General features: G+C 52.4%; 1 non-coding gene and 1 gene segment (V, D, J or C); both read left to right on the top strand.

The window, feature by feature from the left end:
- Positions 1-15,939: 15,939 nt before the first annotated feature.
- LOC121438462 lies at positions 15,940-22,006 on the top strand. The segment is given in 7 exon segments: positions 15,940-15,985; positions 17,135-17,419; positions 17,727-17,774; positions 17,883-18,212; positions 18,323-18,637; positions 19,955-20,085; positions 20,626-22,006. Coding segments are annotated over 7 exon segments (1,239 nt in total).
- On the top strand, positions 16,661-16,784 carry LOC121438722. Its single transcript, XR_005973110.1, has one exon. It is a non-coding gene; the product is annotated as a small nucleolar RNA SNORA40 (small nucleolar RNA).
- Positions 22,007-22,893: the final 887 nt, after the last annotated feature.

Raw genomic sequence — 22,893 nt, 5'->3', positions numbered from 1 at the left:
GTGGGCAAGCGTGTGTCCTGTTTGTTACCACAGCTAGAAACAGATGCTTCTGCTGAGAAGCTGCCTGTGAGGAGGCTGTTGATACAGACGAGTTGTGAAGCGTGGTAACCACCACAACCCACGTGACAGGCTGTTACAGACTGTGGCTTTGGTGCCGGGAAAGGCATCCACCAACAGTCCTACAGTCCTCCAGTGCAGCAAGGCCATCACATGCCTGGAGCAGATGGATTTCAATCAACACTTCTATGACACAAGAAGGGACTCATGCGGCAGCATACCCTTGTGTTGCTGTGAAGATGGGGAACTCACGTAGCAAGACTACGGCTGTGTTTGAGAACCTTGGCACCAGAAGGGTTTGCTAAAGGAGTATCACAGCATCATTGTACACTTTTATCTTCTAGCTGGAGAAAACCTCCAATACAGACTCTCAGGACAAACTAGGCAGCTTCCATCACCAAGACAGGCCATGAGTCTCCAGCCTTGGTACTCTATGTTCCCCAGGGTTGCCCAGAGCTGTGTTATGGGGTCTCTGATGGGAAAAAAAAACCAAACCAGAAAGCCAGAGGTGACTCAGGTCAAGCAGAGCAATGGCCATAATCCCTCCAGGAAGACTTCTCCAATAGGCTGAGGTAGGCAGGCTTAGGGAAAGGTGTCATCCAGGGTCTCAAATGGTTTTGTAAGCCTTGAGACATTTGCTGAGCAGCATGGTCATTTGTCTACTCATTGTTTCAGGTGTTTTTAGTGTGTGTGTGTGTGTGTGTGTGTGTGTGTGTGTGTGTACGCACGCGCGCTGGGGAGCACATGCCACTGAACGCAGAAAAACCAGAGGAACTGCAAGAGTCAGTCCTCTCTACCATGTAAGTCCTAGTTATTAAACTCCAGTCATGGAGTTTGGCATCCTTACCTACTAAGCCATCTCACTGGCCCACTCTTACATTCATCCATTTATTAAACTCCAGTCATGGAGTTTGGCATCCTTACCTACTAAGCCATCTCACTGACCCACTCTTACATTCATCCATTTATCTGGCTCTCCAGAGGCCAGTGTGTGCCCTTTGTCCTCCAATCCCTAGAGCCAGAACAGGAAGCGAATTGATACTGATGGACACATAAGAGAAGAAATAGTGCCAGAGATGATGCCAGGGCACAGAGAGACTGCCAGTACCAGGCAAAGGGTGAAGCTCTGAGGACTGTCTTGGGAGGACTAGGGGAGCAAGCAAGGCCTCTGGGGTAGCAGAGATCAAGCACTCCAGGCCAAGTGACCCTAGAGAGGTTTAATTTTTCTCTGCTATGACAAATGGATTCTTAGAAAGGACATGTGGGGCTAATGCGGAGCTGTGGTCAGCAGTTGGGGTTTGAAGTTGGGAGCCTCCATGGGAAGCCTGTGGAAAGGTGGACAATGCTATGGAAAGACTGGAGTCCTGCCGTAGAGGGCACTGGGATATGCTGGTCAGCTTGAAGGGTGATGGTCACTGCTGGGTCACAGATGCTCACAGGGCCTTACAGATCTGGTGTATCCGTGGCAGGGAGGAGAGGCTGTCAAGAAGGTACCCCAAAGCCCTCTGGGAGCTTTTGCTCTGTACCCTTTTCTGAGAGTCTCTCAGTTGGTACCCTGAAGCTTTCCAGGAACACAGACTTCTCCTGGGGGGAGGCATTCCGCTGCTGCCAAGGGTCCCAGAATTTTTACTTTCTTATTTGAATTATTTCCCCTGAATAGCAAATAAAGTTCCCCTTGTTTTCCCTTCAATATCTTTCCACTCAATTCTTGTAGGGTGGTGGACAAGAAACCAAGATAGGAAAAATTATCACTTCAATATAGTCCCAACTGCACACCCCAAGTACCCTACTCCCTCCATTAGGCCCTCCATCACCACCTCCCAATAATGTCATCATATTCTTAATCCATCCACAACAAGCTGACCCCCTGGTTAGTTCAGAGCTCTCAAGGTCTAACCATCTCTGGCAAGCCCTGCATAGACAGGAGAAATGCCATCACTTAATCCAGTCAAGGTGACAGCCAAATGAACCATCTCATCAGAGAAGGAAGAATCTCGTTACAAGTTCACAATATCAGCTCCTGCCTCAGTTTCCATCCTGCTGGCTTGTCCCAGGTATATCAAACTTATCAACCACATATTCGGCCCAACTGTGTGGCCAGTCCCTTAAGTCTTCAGTTCCTCCCCCATTCCGTCTGTAACCAGGTCTCTGTCTGTCTATAAAATCATCCTTCTGGAGTTGGAGCTTTATTCTGTGTGTCACCCATCTGTCTGTTGTCTGTCCTCCCCCTGTTGTCTACGTGCCTATCACCCCATTTCATCGTCCTCTATCTCTACCGTCTACTGTTTATATCCTCTGTCATCCATCATCCACCACTTGTTCTGCTTCTCTGAAGAACTTGGGTACTCATCTCTGAGACTCTGAAAGATGAAAAAGCCTAGTGTGATATATGGCAGTCATGATGATTGGACTGTGCTTGTTTGTAAGTTTGCTTCAGGGGGGGACCAGCATTTGGATGGTGTCTGTTTTAGTCAGTTATACCAGGGAAAACTTTGGTAACAAGAACTGCCTGGAGAAAAGTCTCCTTCTAGCAGGCTCATCTCCCCTAGTTCTCTGTCTACTATGATGTGTTATCTCTGGGACTTGGGTCCAAAGAACAGGTTATTTCTGGAACATGATTGGCCTGTGTCACACTCTGTCTTGGATGTCCATCTAGTCCCTAATTCACATATGACCCTGGTCAGAAGGTTCATTAGGGGTCAGAGACCTGATGTTACTTTATAAGGGACCAGGAGCTTGATAGACTCACAGACATGGAGCTGAGGATCTTCCTGTTGCCAACGTTCGGTTTTCATGGGGATATGGACACCCATGATCATTGCATAGAAAAAATGCACAGAGAGTTATAATGTCAAAGGACACTGAGTCCAGAAGGGAGTGTGGCCTAGGTATCACACAGATAAGAGAAACGGATGAGATTTTTCAAAAACACCTGGCAAGTCCTGCGCCCCTCAAAGCTCCCCAGGCCCTCTGCCCAATCATGTTCTTATAATTGGAAGTGGTCATCTGTTTCCTTTCCACCAGCATAGAAAATGTCCGCTTCGCCTGCCGGGCAGGGTACATGAGATCACTGACCAAGCCCTTTCATTCTGTGAACTGACCATAGATAGCTCTGCTATTTCTATGAATTAACCAGAGATAGCGCCTGCTGGGCAGATGGTGTGGGGACCAGGGAGAAGATGGAGGTGGGAAATACAGGGATAGAGTAAGGTACAGCAAAGGAACATCATGGTGTAACGGAGCTTCAGTGTAAGGACGGAACGTGAGCAGAGTGTGAAAAGAGTGAGAACAACTTGGAGGTCAGCATCTGTAGTATGGGACAACAGGGATATACAGACGTGTGAGCACATGGTGGAGACATGAGGATAGCATGTGAACGTCAAAGCTACTGGAGGACAGTGGCTCTCAACCTTCCTAACGCTTTGACCCTTTAATACAGTTCCATATGCTCTGGTGATCCCCAACCATAAAACTATCCCACTGATACTTCATAACTGTAATTTTGCTACTGCTATGCATTGCAATTTAAGTATCTGCTATGCAGGATATCTGATATGTGACCCCTCCCCCAAGGGCCATGACCTACAGGTTGAGAACCACTGCTCTAGGGGCTTACAGGGGACACCATGTGGACGCACGAAGACAATATGGGAACACTATGGAAGCCGCATGATGACGATGTTATGATGGCATGAGGCTGGGGTGGGGTCTTGTGAGGACATGGAGGGGCAGCAGGTTACACAGCACAGGACATCATGGGACATTGGGTGAGATGGATGGGAAGCAGTGCAGGGATAAAGTAGCTGACCTTGAAGAGTGTGACAGTGGCACTGTAGCACACGCTGAGCAGGAAGAGGGTGATGAAGATGGTGATGGTCGTCCAGGGCCCGTCCAGCTCCCCGTCCAGGGCCTCAGCACAGCTGTCGTCCAGTTCCAGCTCTGTATAGGGAGGGACAGTCAGTGTTCGTTCCAACAAGTTGGGACGGGGCAAGTCCTTATATGGCAGGTGGGTCAACAGGGAGACTCAGGAGAAAGCACCGGCCAGCAGACACTCCCTGTGGTCACCTTTCTGTCTTCTCTAGGCCAGCAGCCAAAGATCCCCCAACTGCTCCAGTCCAGACACAGTAGACCTGACGGCCACCTGGACTGTGTAGCAGCCCCTGCCTATCTGCTCCACCCCTCCGTTCTGAGACTGTCTGGGCTGAGTCGGGGCCCCTGACCCCTGACCCTCGCTGCCTGTTCTCAAGTTCAGAAAGCCAAAGTGATGGCAGAGCCTGTGCCTGGTGATGCCTGGGTTTCAGAGAAAGTCCACATTGGGGAGTGAACCAGGACACTCAAACATGTGGGGAGGGGGTTATTGCTGGAGTCCAGCTCCAGCGGGGTTCTGAGCCACAGGACGGAGATGTGAGGTTTTAGAAAATGAAGACACTGGCCTATGACTGATGGCATCAAATAACCCATTTTTATTTATACAAATAAACATGAGCAGTTTCGATATGCTTCTCTTTAATCATTTTCCAAGAATCATTATCATTTACCCATTTTGGTTTTTGTCTTCCCCACTCCCTTGACATCATTGATCTTTACCCCATTCCATTAATTTTTATATTGCAAGCCAAATGATTACATCTAGCCAGGCACATCTTATTCATACTATGCCATAGCCAGCAACAGACACTTGGTTACAAAAAAGGGATTCAAGCCTTATGATTAGTCCTTATCAATGTGAAACTTTTTATATTTTTATAATCAGCTGAGTGGATGCTGCCAAACCTAGGATATTATTTTCAAGTATAAGCTAATTTATCCCTGTATATCACTTTTATGTGGACAACAGTTATAATTCTATTCTTTATAAATTCTCAAAATGGTCATCATTACCTAACTCTAACTTTTGGGACCAAAGTTCTATTCTTCCTAGCAGTTTCTACGTGTACTTTTTACTTCCAAGGAAACTTGGAGTTTTATCTGAAAAAAATGTTTAACCATTCATGTCCTGGCCCCAGAGACATGTCTGACCTTTCATTTCCTCTACCTTTTTCTTGTGTGTCCCCAGAAGTTCTTAATGCCATCTTGTAAGAAACTGTTCGCCATTGACCTGAGCTAGCGTCAGATATCACTGACACTGGATATCTGGAGAACCTGCATAGGCCCCAGCTAGGCCCTCTGAATGTGGGTGACAGTTCTATGACTTGGGCAGTCTGTGGGGCCACTAGCAGTGGGACCAGCATTTATCCCTCGTGCGCGAACTGACTTTTTTGGAGCCCATCCCCTACGGAGGGAAACCTTGCTCAGTCTTGATATGGGGGGAAAGGGCTTGGCCCTGCCTCAACTTGATATACCAGACTTTGCTGATTCCCCATGGGAGGCTTTATCCTTTCTGAGGATGGATGGGGGTTAAGTAGGGGGAAAAGTGGGGGGAAGCTGGAGGAGGGGAGGGAGGGGGAACTGTGGTTGGTATGTAAAATGGGAAAAAAATTAAAGCAAAAAGAAGAAGAAGAAGAAGAAGAAGAAGAAGAAGAAGAAGAAGAAGAAAAGAAAATGTCTTCCAAGTTCTTAAGTTCTTTTGGATATTGTTATCTCTTTTTTAGAATAGTTAAATAAACAGAATCGTTCACCTTAGTGAGTTCCCTCTGCTTAGTCTGGATGACTACAAAGGCAGCCAGGGGAGACCAGAGAAATCGGTTCCTTCGAATAACTGTAGGGAGGTTTAATTTCTTTGTAGAAACTTTTAGAAAAATTATCAACTTTTTGTTCCCAGTAAACTCAGCTACAATCACACACCTGCCAAGGCAAAACTAAGAATACTCACAAGAGTAAGAACAGCGAAAGTTAAAGAGGCCTAAGCCCATGGGCCCCTTAAGATCTGCTCACAGGTCTACAGCATCAGTTCCACAGGTCCTTACCCAAGCGGTGTGCTGTGGGGCTGGTGTGGATGCAGCTGTATCTGTCTCAGCTGACCCATACGTGAACCTCGAAGAGGAGGAGCCTAAGAGCGGGCCTGATATCCTGCTGGGTCTGAGTGCTATACAGGGTGCTCATACGAGTGTGGAAGGCTTGTGTAGTGCTCGTGCACACTAGGGTGTTCATATGAGTGTGGAAGGCTTGTGTAGTGCTCGTGCACACTAGGGTGCTCATACGAGTGTGGAAGGCTTGTGTAGTGCTCGTGCACACTAGGGTGCTCATATGAATGTGGAAGGCTTGTGTAGTGCTCGTGCACACTACTGTACACGCCTGTGCAGGTGCCATGTGGGCTGAGTGACAGTCATCAGGCAGGTTCTAATGCGTCTAAATTCTACATGCATGTGAGTATCTGTACAGTTTCTCCCTTAAGGCGACCTCAATCCTTTTGAGGCCAAAGATTGAGTATACTCTGTCTGCATGGGGAATGTACCAAGAGGTAGACGACCTAGCCCAAGTCAGGCAGAGCTGACTGTGTTGGGTGTGTTGTTTAAAGGCTAGTCTGTATGTGCATGGCTAGACATGCCTCTTCAAGATCACAGAAGAAAAAGAAGACTTGATCAGAAGGGGGACAAAGACAGACTGACAGTTGCAAGGTTAATGTGTTCCTTCTCTTGAGGGATTGCAAAAGGGATCCTGTCATAGTGTTCAGAAGCAGCGAAGTGGAGAGAGGGCCTAAGAAGCAATTGGCTAAAGTCAAGCTCCTTCCCCTGTGAGAGATGACTTTGACACGGCCAGGAAGACCCATATGCTCTAAGCAATGGCAGACATCAATGTCCCCTAGGACGCAAGGGTGAGCACTGCATTCATTTATCTGGGAAAAAAAGAGCGGGTCTTCTCTGTGTGGTAGTTGTATAGAGCCTGTTAGACCATAGAGTAAACAGTTCCCTTTTGCTGCCTGTTCTTGTCCACAGGAGCTTGCTGTGCAAGAGCCTAGGATGAGATAGGTGTTCTTAAAGTTTCTGATCTAGCTTTCCATTGCTGTACCACAGGTGGAAGCCCATGGAGATCAGACTGAACTTGTTCTTAGTTATCCATTCCTATTGGGTGGAGGCATGGTCTAAGCTTCCAGCACAAGGCCAGCTCCCTATGAGGACAGGTGACAACATGTGTGTGTGTCATTGTCAAGGTAGAGAGCAGCCTACTCCAGGCTCTGCCTGCATGCCCATGACACTCCACACAGTCCCATCTTTGGGTTTAGAGATGGTTTTTCTCCATGGGTGCTGGAAGGCCCCGTTGTTGGTCCTGTACTTGAACTCCTCACCCTCCAGCCAGTCCTGATGCAAACTGAGGACACTAACCACACAGAAGGTGCTGTTGCCCCACTCCTCTGGGGGCAGTCTGAGCTATAACTGGAATGGACCTTGGAGTCATCCGAGTTAGTGCGCACCACCACACACATGATCCTAGGAGTCAGGGAGAGCACAAGTGCATTCTTGTGATTTAGGGGGAAGATGATGATCCTGCCGGGAGACCAGGAGTTGGTGAGGGGAGGAGCTGGGTCAGCACCTGGGCCACCTTCTGATGTAGTGTGACTCAGGACACTAGTCATCTTCCTGGAGCTGAGATCAAGGCCTAGCAACTCACCTAAACTTCGGCACAGGTTTGAGCCCATGGTCTCTGAGTCCTACAGAAAAAAAAAAAAAAAAAAAAAAAAAAGCTAAATGGTACTGGGATCTGGAGAAGAGAAAGCACCAAAGTACGGAGATGAACATTTAGTTCTAATGTGTGCTCAGGTCAATCTGCTTCTGAATGATGCTGGCGGGTCAAGACCCATGTCCACATCTGCTTCCAAGATATGAGACAAGGACACCCAGCCCAGAAAACTATTCTCCAAATAGAAGCACCTTGAACAAAGACAGACACACAGAAATTCCTGTGCTTTGGACTGAAGTCCCCTCTCGGGACACAGCTGCTCATTCTGGCTGATCTAGGAAAGAGAATGGCATAAGCCTAACCTCCGATGAACCTTCTCTCTGCAGGACATCCTCTCAGTAATTTTCTTGCTGGCCAGATGTGTTACACAGCAGGTAGCAGTTTGGCTGGTTCAGGTGCTAGCGGGCATAATTACTGAGATAGTGACGGAGTATAGCTTGAACTATAAGACAGAAGAAAAGTGGCACATACCACTAGACAGGGCTCCAGAATTCCAAGACACGGTTACTGGCTCAGGGAAGTAGCCCTTGACCAAGCAACCCAGGTCACCATAGGAACCGGGTAATAGACGGATAGGGCAATAGTTCTGACTGGGAAAAAAAAAAGAGGAATGAGTGAGCATGCTGTCTCACCTAGAGAAGCCCTTTTCTCCATTCGGCCCTGTGTTTTCTAGGATGGAATGTACCCCAACTCTTCATGAGCCTGGCCAGTCTCTATTCCCTCTAACACTGGCCCCTATTCTCAGTCACAGAGCCTTGCTGTACCCCCAAACCCTTCCTTACCCTGGCAGCATCTGCTCTGGTCCCCATGGGCTCTCTTCTTCCCAGTATAGGGTTAACTATCCTGAGTACTCCTCTTGGTCCCTGTTTCCTGTGAGACCCCAGAATCAGAATTCTGATTCATGACCCCGAAATGAACCCCGTGTAGCTTCAGTCCCAGAGACCCTCTGCTCTCTTCATTTAGCTAAGAGCCAGTTCTGGACCTTTGCCATGCTTCTCGGTGCTGCCGCATAATCCACTCCTAGTAAGCACAGCCAGAGGCCTGAGCCCTTTCCCTTCCCCATCTGATCTGCACTCTGCCCTCCCACTCTGGTCTTCGTTTTACTCCCTGAGACAGGGATACTTTCGGGATCTCCTGATAGAGCACTACCTGGAGAGAGGGAATGGCAGAGATTACCACCTAGGCTGAGTGAAAGACTTCTCCAGTGAGATGATCAGGAGCGAGTGGACATAATCACTCAGCCCCAGCCAATCCAGGAACTCTAGGTTGTGACAGCCAGGCTTCACACCTTCTTCTATGGGTCTCAAGAGTATCACCTCACCTGCCCCTACATGAGGTAACCTAGACCGTATCTGGACTCCCCCTTGTCTCTCCCTACCCCAAACACTGAAACCACCAGAAGAAAGAGGAACTTCAGGAAGCGTCCCGTGTCACCCAGTTTCAATCCTGTTCTTAGTCTGTACTAGGTTGGGAGAAGCGTGGCATTCACACCTCTGGGTCAAGGACTGTGAATCCTGGAGAAACAAGACAGCGCTCAGAGCTGGACTGCTAGGAACCCAGACCCAAAGCAAGAAGCGTAGCAGTCATCTTCACGAGTCCCAACATGAGAATATGATCAGCAGAGAAGGCTAGAGCTGGAGAAAGCCACAGCCTAGCAGACAGCACATCAAAGGAGGATGGAAAGGAGTCGACAGACTAGCTCCGACAGAGGGGCCTGTCTGTAGCTAAAGGAAGGTGTCTGTCTGCAGGCCGGTGTCAACCAGACAGTCTCCGGGGATTCCATGGACAGAAGCACAGACCATGAAACCTGTGCACACCCACAGACCACCAGAGTATGCCTCAGGGAGTTGATGGGATAGACCCAGAAACCTGGGGGATGGACTTGACCTGGCCTGGAGCCTGATGGAGCCAAGGCAGCTGAACCAACAGAGAAAAGGGAATCCAGGACAGCAATGGGAGGGCAGAGAGTTGGTAAAGAGGGAGCGGGGAGGTATGAGGGCTCATCTGGGAAGGCTGATACACCTGTTGGAGAGAGCTAGAGTAAGAGTGGATGCCCTAGGGTGCAGGAATCAAGACCAGCATTGGAGAGCAGATTCCAGGAATGAAGATGAAAGAAGGTAAGTTGGGCAGGAGGAAGCCTGCCAGAGGAGCTCAGGGACCAGGGAGGAAGCCTGCCAGAGGATCCCAGGGACCAGGGAGGAAGCCTGCCAGAGGATCCCAGGGACATAGGAGGAAGCCTGCCAGAGGATCCCAGGAACATGGTAGAAAGCCTGCCAGAGGATCCCAGGGACCAGGGAGGAAGCCTGCCAGAGGATTCCAGGGACATGGGAGGAAACCTGCCAGAGGATCCCAGGGACTAGGCAGTATAGCTTCAAGAAAGCTCTGGAGGGTAAATGAGGAGTCATGATAGCTCCAAATGCTCAGAGGACCTGGCAGACCAGTTACAGGGAATCTGGGGCTGGTGGGAGTCGAGAAGACCAAGTCAAGCAGCTATAGGTGAGATGGGTGTGGAGGAGATACGGGAATCGAGGTGAGGAGCTACAGAAGGGTGGGAGCTGTGTCAAGTGAGGTTAATAGGCATCCAGGGCAACCCCAGGGACCAGGAAAAGCTTCGCAGGAGGCTTAGAACAGGTAGAGTTGGGAGGGCAGACTGAGCATCTATAGGATACTGTGACAATTGCTGGAATTTGGGTACCAGAGCCGTACTAGGAGCTTAGGTGATCAGTCAAAGCAGCTACAAGGGAGCTGGGGAGGGTTGCATAACTGGAGGGGGCTGAAGATGTGAGGACCAAATTGTCCAGCTACAGAAGGAATGGAGCAAGAGTACTGGGGGCTCAGGATTGCCAAGTAGCTCAAGACCAGGGCAGAGCAGTAACTGAAGGGCTACAGAAGATGAAAGGACTGGGGTCTAGGGTAGCCTGGAGACCAAGCCAGGCAGTTAAAAAGGAGAGTGTAGTGAATAACACTGGTGTAAAGGGGACCCAGATGAGCAGCTACAGGAGGTCTAAAGTAGATGAAAGCTGAACAAGGCAACCCCGGGAGCTGTGGGATCAGGCTGGGCAGCTACAGGGGAGCCAAGGATGGTAGCTACGAGGTAGCTGGTGGGCATATGGGGGGATGGAGCAAGTGGAGGTGAGGGATACCAAGCTGAACAGCTACAGGTGCCACCTGGGACAGGCAGAATAAGAGCAGGGTAGCTCCAGAAGCTGCGGGGACAAGGCTGGGCAACTATAGGGAGCTGGGGCAAGTGGGAGTGACTAGGCAGCTACTGAGGAACTGGAGCTGGTAGCAGAGGAGAGGCCAGCAGGCTAAACAGCTACTGGAAAACTGAGGTTAGTGGAGGAGTAGAGGGGGCCAAGCTTAGCAACTGCAGGGTGTCAGAAACAGAGGAGAAGGTTAAGTAATCCCAAGAACTGTGGGAACCAGATCTAACAATTGTAGGGGAGATTGGGAAGGTGGGGATGTGAGGAACCAGACCTAGCTACTGTGTGGGAGGTGGGGCAGGTGGGAGTGTGAGGTACTAGACCTGCTGTGGGGAAGCTGGGGTAGATGGGGGTGGGAGGGAACAGTCCTAGCTACTATATGCGGGCTGGGGCAAGTGAGGGTGTGATTGGCCAGACCTAGATGCTATGAGACAGCTGAAGCAGGTGGGGGTGCGAGGAACCAGACCTAGCAGCTGTGGGGGAGCTGTAGCAGGTGGGGGTGTGGGGGACCAGAACTAGCCACTGTGGGGGAGCTGGGGCAGGTAGGGGTGCGAGACACCAAATCTGGCAGCTTTTGGGGAGCTGGGACAGGGAGGGGTATGAGGAGTCAGGTCTAGCAGCTTGGGAGGAGCTGGAGCAGGTGGGGGTGCCGGGGACCAGACCTAGCTACTGTGGGGGAGCTAGGGCAGGTAGGGGTGTGAGGGACCTGACCTAGAAGCTTTGGGGGAGCTTTAGCAAGTAGGGGTGCGAGGGACCAGACCTAGCTACTGTGGGGGAGCTGGAGCAGGTAGGGGTGCGAGAGACCTGACCTAGCAGCTTTGGGAGAGCTGGAGCAGGTGGGGGTGTGAGGGACCAGACCTAGCTACTGTAGGGCAACTGGAGCAGGTAGGGGTGTGAGAAGCCAGATCTAGCAGCTTTGGAGGAGTTGGGGCAGGTAGGGGTGTGAGGGACCTGACCTAGCAGTTTTAGGGGAGCTGGGGCAGGATGGGGTGCGAGGGACCTGACCTAGCAGCTTTGGGGGAGCTGGGGCAAGATGGGGTGCGAGGGACCTGACCTAGCAGCTTTGGGTGAGCTGGAGCAGGTGGGGGTGCAGGGGACCAGACCTAGCTACTGTGGGGGAGCTGGGGCAGGTAGGGGTGCGAGGAACCAGACCTAGCTACTGTGGGGGAGCTTTAGCAGGTAGGGTTGCAGGGGACCATAGCTGGCTACTTTGGGGTAACTGGAGCAGGTAGGGGTATGAGGAGCCAGATCTAGCAGCTTTGGGGGAGCTGGATCAGGTAAGGGTATGAGGAGTCAGGTCTAGCAGCTTGGGAGGAGCTGGGGCAGGTAGGGGTGCGAGGGGTCTGACCTAGCAGTTTTGGGGGAGCTGGGGCAGGATGGGGTGTGAGGGATCTGACCTAGCAGCTTTGGGGGAGCTGGAGCAGGTGGGGGTGCCGGGGACCAGACCTAGCTACTGTGGGGGAGCTTTAGCAGGTAGGGGTGTGAGAAGCCAGATCTAGCAGCTTTGGAGGAGTTGGGGCAGGTAGGGGTGCGAGGGACCTGACCTAGCAGTTTTGGGGGAGCTGGGGCAAGATGGGGTGCGAGGGACCTGACCTAGCAGCTTTGGGTGAGCTGGAGCAGGTGGGGGTGCAGGGGACCAGACCTAGCTACTGTGGGGGAGCTGGGGCAGGTAGGGGTGCGAGGAACCAGACCTAGCTACTGTGGGGGAGCTTTAGCAGGTAGGGTTGCAGGGGACCATAGCTAGCTACTTTGGGGTAACTGGAGCAGGTAGGGGTATGAGGAGCCAGATCTAGCAGCTTTGGAGGAGCTGGATCAGGTAAGGGTATGAGGAGTCAGGTCTAGCAGCTTGGGAGGAGCTGGGGCAGGTAGGGGTGCGAGGGGTCTGACCTAGCAGTTTTGGGGGAGCTGGGGCAGGATGGGGTGTGAGGGATCTGACCTAGCAGCTTTGGGGGAGCTGGAGCAGGTGGGGGTGCCGGGGACCAGACCTAGCTACTGTGGGGGAGCTGGGGCAGGTAGGGGTGTGAGGGACCTGACCTAGAAGCTTTGGGGGAGCTGGAGCAGGTAGGGGTGCGAGGGACCAGACCTAGCTACTGTGGGGGAGCTTTAGCAGGTAGGGGTGTGAGAAGCCAGATCTAGCAGCTTTGGAGGAGTTGGGGCAGGTAGGGGTGCGAGGGACCTGACCTAGCAGTTTTGGGGGAGCTGGGGCAAGATGGGGTGCGAGGGACCTGACCTAGCAGCTTTGGGTGAGCTGGAGCAGGTGGGGGTGCAGGGGACCAGACCTAGCTACTGTGGGGGAGCTGGGGCAGGTAGGGGTGCGAGGAACCAGACCTAGCTACTGTGGGGGAGCTTTAGCAGGTAGGGTTGCAGGGGACCATAGCTAGCTACTTTGGGGTAACTGGAGCAGGTAGGGGTATGAGGAGCCAGATCTAGCAGCTTTGGAGGAGCTGGATCAGGTAAGGGTATGAGGAGTCAGGTCTAGCAGCTTGGGAGGAGCTGGGGCAGGTAGGGGTGCGAGGGGTCTGACCTAGCAGTTTTGGGGGAGCTGGGGCAGGATGGGGTGTGAGGGATCTGACCTAGCAGCTTTGGGGGAGCTGGAGCAGGTGGGGGTGCCGGGGACCAGACCTAGCTACTGTGGGGGAGCTGGGGCAGGTAGGGGTGTGAGGGACCTGACCTAGAAGCTTTGGGGGAGCTGGAGCAGGTAGGGGTGCGAGGGACCAGACCTAGCTACTGTGGGGGAGCTTTAGCAGGTAGGGGTGTGAGAAGCCAGATCTAGCAGCTTTGGAGGAGTTGGGGCAGGTAGGGGTGCGAGGGACCTGACCTAGCAGTTTTGGGGGAGCTGGGGCAAGATGGGGTGCGAGGGACCTGACCTAGCAGCTTTGGGTGAGCTGGAGCAGGTGGGGGTGCAGGGGACCAGACCTAGCTACTGTGGGGGAGCTGGGGCAGGTAGGGGTGCGAGGAACCAGACCTAGCTACTGTGGGGGAGCTGGGGCAGGTAGGGGTGTGAGGGACCTGACCTAGAAGCTTTGGGGGAGCTGGAGCAGGTAGGGGTGCGAGGGACCAGACCTAGCTACTGTGGGGGAGCTTTAGCAGGTAGGGTGCAGGGGACCATAGCTAGCTACTTTGGGGTAACTGGAGCAGGTAGGGGTATGAGGAGCCAGATCTAGCAGCTTTGGAGGAGCTGGGCCAGGTAGGGGTGCGAGGGGTCTGACCTAGCAGTTTTGGGGGAGCTGGGGCAGGATGGGGTGTGAGGGATCTGACCTAGCAGCTTTGGGGGAGCTGGAGCAGGTGGGGGTGCCGGGGACCAGACCTAGCTACTGTGGGGTAGCTGGGGCAGGTAGGGGTCTGAGGGACCTGACCTAGAAGCTTTGGGGGAGCTGGAGCAGGTAGGGGTGTGAGGGACCAGACCTAGCTACTGTGGGGGAGGTTTAGCAGGTAGGGATGCGAGGGACCAGACCTAGCTACTGTGGGGGAGCTGGAGCAGGTAGGGGTGCGAGGGACCAGACCTAGCTACTGTGGGGGAGCTGGAACAAATGGGGGTGCGGAGGACCAGACCTAGCTACTTTGGGGTAACTGGAGCAGGTAGGGGTATGAGGAGCCAGATCTAGCAGCTTTGGAGGAGCTGGATCAGGTAAGGGTATGAGGAGTCAGGTCTAGCAGCTTTGGGGGAGCTGGAGCAGGTGGGGGTGCAGGGTACCAGATCTAGCTACTGTGGGGCAGCTGAAGCAAGTAGGGGTGCGGGGGACCAGACCTAGCTACTGTGGGGGAGCTGGAGCAGGTAGGGGTGCGAGGAGCCGGAAATAGCAGCTTTGGGGGAGTTGTAGCAGATGGGGGTGTATGGGGGTGTGGAAGACCAGACCTAGCTACTGTGGGGGAGCTGGCGAAGGTGGGGTGTGAGGGAACAAACCTGGCAGCTATGTGTGAGCTGGGGCAGATAAGTGTCTGAGGAACCAGATCTAACAAATTTTGGGGTACTAGATCAGGTGGAGGTTTGAGGGATCAGTCCTAGTTACTGTGGGGGAGCATGGACAGGTGGGGGTGTGAGTGACTAGACCTAGCTATTATGGGGAAACTGGGGCAGGTAGGGGTGTGAGGGACAGACCTAGCTACTATAGGGCAGCTGGAGTAGGTGGGGTGCAAGGGAGCAGACCTAGCTACTGTGGGGGGGGTGCTGGGGCAGGTAGGGGTGTGAGGGACCAGATAGAGCAACTGTGGGGGAGCTTGGCAGATGGGATTATAATGGACTAAGCAACTTTTGGGGAGCTGGATCAGGTGGAGATTTGAGGGACAGACCTAGCTGCTATAGGGCAGCTGGAGTAGGTGGGGGTGCAAGGGAACAGACCTAGCTACTGTGGGGAGCTGGGGCAGGTGAGGGTTGAGGGAACAAACCTGGCAACTATGGATGAGCTGGGGCGGGTAGGGGTGTGAGGGGCCAGACCTAGCAGATATGGGGGAGCTGGGACTGGTGGGGATGTGAGGGGCCAGACCTGACAGTTATGGGAAACCTGGGACAGATGGGGGTGTGATGAACCAGACCTAGATGCTATGGGGAGCTGGGTCAGGTGGATGGTTGAGGGACTAGACCTAGATGTTATGGGAGAGCTGGGGCAGACATGTGTGAGGGACAAGACCTAGCCACTGTAAGTTCAGGCAACTACACTGAGAAGCTTTAGTGGGGCTGGGACAGGTAGGGGTGTAAAGGACCAGATGTGGCTGCTTTGGGGGAACTGGGGTAGTGGGAGTGTGAGGGATCAGACCTGGGAGTTATGGGAGAGCTGTAGCAGGTTGGGGTATGAAGGACAAGACCAAGCAACTACAATGGGTTAGGGTAGGTGAGATGTGGGAGACTGGATAAGCAGCCACAGAGTGGCTGGAGTAGTTGAGAATTTGGGGTACTGGGCCAAACAGTTACAGGAAAGCTGTGCCTTATGGGCATTTCAGGCTGACTGCTACAGCACACATCCTTGTGAGAGGAAGCGGGTCAAGCTGCTTCCGAGGAGTAAGGACTGGCGGTGGTGTGGGGGAATGAGCCAAGCAGTTACTGAAGAGCTGGCTGAGAAGGAATATGGGGTACAAGGTCAAACAGCTCCAGGAGATCTGGGGCTGTGGAGGTGTGGAGGGCTGGACTGAGAAGCTACAGTGTCTGGAGTAGGTAGAGTTGGTGATGGTCCAGAGAAACCCAGATCAAGCACTAGGATAACTCTGAAGCAGATAGGAGTGAGGGAAGGTATCAAAGTCAGGGTCCCAGAGCAGCCCCAGGAGTCTAGGGCACTGGGACAGAGCTGCAAGAGCTTTGGGAGAGGTGGGAATGTTGGGGCCCAGAGAAGTTCCAGTAGCTCTGGGGATCAAGCCGAGCAATTGCAGGGGAACTAGAGCTGGGAGGGTGTCAACGACAAGACCGTGTAGCTACAGGAGTGTTGGAGAAGATAGAGTATGAAAGACTCAGAAGTAGCTACTGAGGAGCTGGGTTGGTATGGGGCTGGGGGAGCCAGGTCCAGTACCTATAAAGCTAGAGTCTTGTGAGCCTGTGGGTTACAGTTCCAGTATAAGAGGTCCTTGCTGTGATCCTGGGAGCTTACGGCAGCATAAAATAGCGGGGGGGGGGGGGGGGGGGGGGCGGGGAGGAGTGTCAGACCTATTATGGCAGAATGAGTTGTGCCCAGAGTTGACCCACAGAAGAAAGGTAAGGTAACTATTGAAGCTTGAGTAGGGGATTGCAGAAGGTGGGGTTCAGAGAAGGTAGAGAGAAGACCAAAAGGCTGCTGGGAATAAGAAGAATGAATCATATCATTTGCGTGTGGTTTTGTTCAACAAAAACAAAGGCGGGGAAGAAAGATACAAAACTAAATTCTCTTTTGCAACCCAGACTCATTGTTCAATACGAGTTTGAAACATACAATAAGAAATATGCTATTAAAAAGAAAAGAATGAATCAGAATCAGAGGGATAGTAGCCTATCCAACTATTTCAAGGGCCACTGGGAAAAGAAAGGAACTTTTCTGGGGTCTGGCAGTATTAGCACTCTCAGGTGCCTTTCCCCCACATCACCTCCATCAACTTTAGACTCCCCATATGAGGCCTCACCCTAAAAAGATCTTTAAGGTCAGAGTCCAGGATCTAGAACTGGAAGCTGCTGGCCTTACTTGACTCAGAGAAACTCAAGAATACACAGTCTTCAGAGCAAATCTAAGGCCAGGCTCTCTCCAAATATCTGAGCCCACCTGTGTCAGACAAGCTCACACATCCCCCTTCTCTTGCAGTCTCAACAACAGCCCCATCTGTCTATCCACTGGCTCCTGCATGTCCAACTGGCTCCACAGTGACCCTGGGATGCCTGGTCAAGGGCTATTTCCCTGAGCCGGCGACCGTAACCTGGAACTCTGGAAGCCTGACCAGCGGCGTGCACATCTTCCCATCAGTCCTGGATTCTGGGCTCTACTCCCTCAGCAGCTCAGTGACTGTGTCCTCCAGCATGTGGCCCAGTCAGACCGTCATCTGCAATGTCGCCCACCCGGCCAGCAGCACCAAGGTGGACAAGAAAATTGGTGAGAGAACAAGCAGGGGAGGAGTGGTTTGCTAGAGGTGGGTCTTAAGCCATCTGCATACCTAGACCAACCAAGCTGGGCAGCCATTGCCAGGGAAGGGACCACAGCCCAGAACAAGGGGAGATCCTGTCTCTGCCTCTCTCCCGTCCCACCCAAGGAGTGATCCCCTGGCCCTCAGGTCTCAACCCACCAAGGATCATTTCTAGAAGCAACTTGGGCTAACCCCATGCCAGGAATAAGCATTCCCCTCCCTGGCTTGGTGTATTCTCTCCTCCAAAACCAGTAACATCCAGCCTTTTCTCTGCAGAGCGTGGAGGTGAATTTGATCCGTGTCGTAACTGTCCTAAGTGTCCAGGTAAGTCACTAGGCCTTGTGCTCTAGCCCTAGAAGGATGGCAAGTGCACTGAGTGACCCTACATTGGAAGGTGACCCAGGTACTGACCCATTTCCATCTCTTATCCAGCTCCTGATCTCTTGGGTGGACCATCCGCCTTCATCTTCCCCCCAAAGCCAAAGGATGTGCTCATGATGTCCATGGAGCCCAAGATCACATGTGTGGTGGTGGACGTGAGTGAGGAAGAACCAGATGTCCAGTTCAGCTGGTTTGTGAACAATAAAGAAGAGAAAACAGCTCAGACACAGCCCCGTGAGCAGCAGTACAACAGTACCTTCCGCGTGGTCAGTGTTCTCCGCATCCAGCACAATGACTGGTTGAATGGCAAGGAGTTCAAATGCAAGGTCAAAAACAATGCCCTCCCAAGCCCCATCGAGAAAACCATCTCGAAACCCAAAGGTGCGTTACGTTGTGTTAGTGAGGCAGGTGTGTAATATATTAAGAGAACGAGGTCTGAGATGGACAGTTCTCCACTTGAATGACCTCTTTGTTTACTTCTAACTCCTCAGGGCAAGTCCGAATGCCACAGGTCTATACCTTTCCTCCACCTGCGGAGCAGATGACCAAGAAAGAGGTCAGTGTGACCTGCTTGGTCACAGGCTTCCTCCCTGAGGACATCCATGTAGAGTGGCAGAGCAACGGGAAGGAAGAGCAGAACTACAGGAACACCCCACCTGTCTTAGACTCTGAAGGCTCTTACTTCATGTACAGCAAGCTCACTGTGCCAAAGAGCAGGTGGGATCGGGGAGATAGCTTCAACTGCTTCGTGCTACATGAGGCTCTGCACAGCCACCAGACGATGAAGTCCATCTCCCGGTCTCAGGGTAAATGAGCTCAGCACCCGGAAAGCTCTTAGGTCCTGAGGGACACTGGCACCCTTCTCCACCCTTCCCTTATATAAATAAAGCACCCAGTACTACCCTGGGACCCTGTGAAGCTGTGGTTCTTTCCAGGATATAGAGGCTAAGTCATGTGCTGTGAGATCTGGCCATGGTTTGAGGCCTGAGTTGTCTTTAGGAAGAGAATGAGGTTTCTGCACTTCCAGACCCAGAGCTCATGAGTTTCCCTGACCTGGGGTGCCAGGGCTTAGCCTTAGACAGTGCCTCTTCCTTGCCTTCCCACTAACCAGCAGCTTCTAGACAGAGAAATATACCTAGGAAACTCCCAAGGAAGAAAACACACAAACTTCCCTATCTCAGTCTATTCTTGAGCCCTTCCCCCACTTCCATATCTAGGGGTTTCTCTGAGTACACTGCAGAGGCAAGCAATGGCGCTGGGCATGCCAAAGACTCTGCCATCGCTTCACTCAACTCAACAAGCTTTGCACGGGCTAGGTTTGCACACCCATAGGACACTGGCCACCCAGTGCACACTCACTCCTATGCCCTGAGAGAGAGACTACTAGACACCCACATGCATGCTGAACCCTGACCCATCAAAACCAGGCTGCTGCACATCACCCAGTCCGTATGGCATATTACGCACAGGCACATGCGCAGGGTACACATAAGACATTGGGACCTTATCTGTGTACCCTGCACAACACCTACACCCAGAAATGCATCACGATACCCCCAACCACCACCTTACAGTCCACATTTGTGCCCCCACAAACAAACACAACTCTCCTCTTCTGAAGGCTCCCGCATTCTATGCTAAACCCAAGTCCTCTGGAGACAAATCTGTCCCTGGTACCTCAAGGTCATGTTTCAATCCCACACAAATTATACAGCCCACAGCCATAATGGTCTGGGTTGCTTCACATTCTGGAGCTTTCCAGGCATGACCAGGCACAGGCTCTATTGGTGACCGGGGGACAAGCAAAGGTTTAGGCAGGCTGTAGAGCCACTGCCCACTGTGATCACAGCCCCTACTCCTCCTGCCACTTCCTCCTGCACTGAGGAATGAAGGATGAGGCAAAAGCCTTTGCACAACCCAGGCTACTGTTAGGTCCATTGTGTCTGGCAAATCTCAAGGCAGTTGAAGGGAACTGAGATTGAGAGCTGACCCCATGGAGGGTCTGCTGGCCCAGCCCAGCTGGCCCTTTCTCCTCTGCCTCCATGCAGATCCACTTGCCACATAGGGAATCCCTCCCAGTTACACCCTGTTGGGACAAACACTGACTGCCCCTCTCTGTCCAGAGCTGGAACTGGACGACAGCTGTGCTGAGGCCCTGGACGGGGAGCTGGACGGGCTCTGGACGACCATCACCATCTTCATCACCCTCTTCCTGCTCAGCGTGTGCTACAGTGCCACGGTCACACTCTTCAAGGTCGGCACAGCTCCCCCACTGTCCCCTGTGGTGTCCTACGCTGCTCCCATACTGTCCCCACACTCCTTCTCTGATGGCGTATGATGTTTCTTTGCTGTCCGTACTCTGTCCCACCATTCCCACTGTTCCCTGCCCCATGTTGTTCTCTGTGACCCCCCATAGTGTCCCATGCTGTCTGTCATTCTGTCTGTCGTGACATCCTGTGTGATCCTCGTGCCATCCCCATACTGTCTTTCGACACACCTTGTATTCCACACTACTCCTCACAATATCCCTTATTGTCCCATGCAATATCACACTACCCACTTAATGATGTCCCCATTAAACTCACCAAGGCCCAGTGTAAACTTCACTGTCCCAGTCTCAACCCCCACAGTGTCTCCACACTGTCTGTTCGTGTATCCTAGCCTGGTCCCTTGCCATTCCCAGTCTCCTACCTGTATGAAAGGAACTGCAGGAGGGAGGGGCCTCTGTCTCACCCACAGGATTGAAGGGCCCGAGCTTGGGTGTGGTCTCTGACTTACTCTCACCTCCCCACAGGTAAAGTGGATCTTCTCCTCAGTGGTGGAACTGAAGCAAGCAATCTCCCCTGACTACAGAAATATGATTGGGCAGGGGGCCTAGGCCACTTCCTCTGAGATGATCAGGGTTTCCTAGGCCCTGCACAACCCCATCCATCTTACTATGGAAGCTAACATGGAGCCCACACTGCCCTCTGATGTCACCACCCTCTGACCCTATGATGCTCTGAATCAGCACTCTCAATTGTTGACCCTTCGGAGAACCATGTGGACAGCAGGCTTTGTCCCAGATCTGGGCAACACCCCCACAGCAGTTGCCAGATAACTAACTGTTTGGAACCAGAAGGACCATCTCCCTTCAAACTGGCACCAGGGGATCTGAGACCTCAGAATGTTTGCCCAGGAGGAGTTGGGAGCCCACGTTGCCTGAGCCCAGCTGTGCTGGGGCCCAGCCTTGGAGCTATCCTTGCTCACACCATCCTCTGAAGAGGGTTTTCCCAGAAAGGAGAAAGTTTTTAAATCCTTGAAAGGAAACATGTGTTAAGAAGACGAGGGTCACCACAGCCCAAAAGAGACCACTGAATGTCGGTACCCTTGTGCCCACTATGCTTGGGCAGCTTCCTTCCTGGCACTTCTGTGAACCCTAGGCCAAGGAAAGGGCCTGTGTCTCTCAAACTGTTGGGACGTGCCTGCTGGAGATAAGAGTAGTGACACCGGTCCCTGTTCCTGCTACTCACTCAAAATGCTGGATTCTCAGATGCAGGATCCAACCCACAGACACCGTTGACAACAAAACCTTGAGATAAGGCCACTGCCACCTCCATCGAGATCCCAGCCACACTCTGGGGAGACGCTCAGAAGAACTGCATTGCGAAGCCCTAGCAGGGACAAGTGCAGAGGCCACTGAGTATTGGCTGGGTGAACATCCAGAAAAACCTCCAGGAAAGGGCCCTGGTGAGAATATTGCTATCAGCACCCCTCACCAAAAAAGAAGGCTGCCAATGAGCAACAGGGAAAAGATGTGAAGGGCTGACTGGAAGCGAGCCACAGTGCGGCAGACCTGCCCTGCCGGCCTGGCATCCAGACTGGACCACTTACAGCAATAAACACCAGTCAGGCAGGAAAACAGAGCTGGGGTACCAGGGCTGTAGCGGCCAGGGGACAGTAGCCCTGTGTCTATTTCTCCATCACCTCTCAGGGCCAGTTGAGATGTCAGAGTCTCCAGACAGGATGAGAGTGTGGGCATCTGCCCTTCTGTGAATGGCAGGAAATGCTTAGAGAACTTGGACCTTTAACAGCTTCTTCCTTCTGGAGACTATAAATGCCTTTAAGGTCTCTGTGTGTGCAAGTGTGTGTGTGTGTTGCTGTTGTTTAGGTATTTTCAACAATAAAACATTCTTCTAATAATCTGTATCTCACTGTGCCCTTCTTGTATGGGTCAGCCCTGACATTCAGAAACTAAGCAAGATGCCCAGAGCAGTGAGCCAGCCATGCAGGCCCCTCTACCTCCCACCTGGTCCTGTGTCCTCAGCGAGTCACTCACAGCTGGACTCTAGTCCTGCCACCCAGAATCACCAAAAGCTTGGGCACTTCCTCCCTACAGATAGTTTCTTCCCTGCTGGAGACTGCCCTTCTCCCATGGGCGGGCTGGGAAGCAGGGCCCAAGCCCAGGGGACGACCCCCAGGCTGGCCAGGCAAAGCCTCCTACACCAGCTGAGAAGCATGTGGCTTTCAGTGACTTTGAGCTGCTATGGATTCAGCAAAGGACAGGGATTCATTCAGATGCCTCCATAATTGTCTGATGTTTATTGTCTCACTGGTAGAAGTCCAAGACCAGGGTGGGTTCTCAGCAGGGCTCTTCTTGGCTTGTAGATGCCTTCTTTTCTGTGTGTCCCCACAGGCTGCAAACATAGGCACAGTTTGAGGTCCTGGTGGCTTAAATGCCAAACTGGTGAATCTGCTGGGGACAGAATTTAGCCTTTAACAATGACCTTAAGGTCCCTACAATTCATAGCCTTCCTACATACAATGCCACTCCCCCTCTATGCCAACATGCCAAAACCTAAGCCAACCAGTAATGAGCTCTATCCCAAGTCTCCTCCAAAGGTCTACTAGTCAGACTGTGTGGGATTCATTCTGGGGTCAGATTTAACCCACACAGGCTGTGGCTACCAAGAGGAGGAGCAGGAGAGGCACAGGGGAGAGGTGTATACCACAATGAGCTGGGCAACCCTGAAATTCAGGGGTAGGGTAGTAATGTGTGATAGAGAAGACCATCAAGTCTTCT

The sequence above is a fragment of the Microtus oregoni genome, unplaced genomic scaffold, assembly GCF_018167655.1.
Source record: "Microtus oregoni isolate MIOR12 unplaced genomic scaffold, Mior012 000056F_ref0000123, whole genome shotgun sequence".
NCBI classification, from domain to species: domain Eukaryota; kingdom Metazoa; phylum Chordata; class Mammalia; order Rodentia; family Cricetidae; genus Microtus; species Microtus oregoni.
This window is presented reverse-complemented; position numbering and strand designations above follow the sequence as displayed.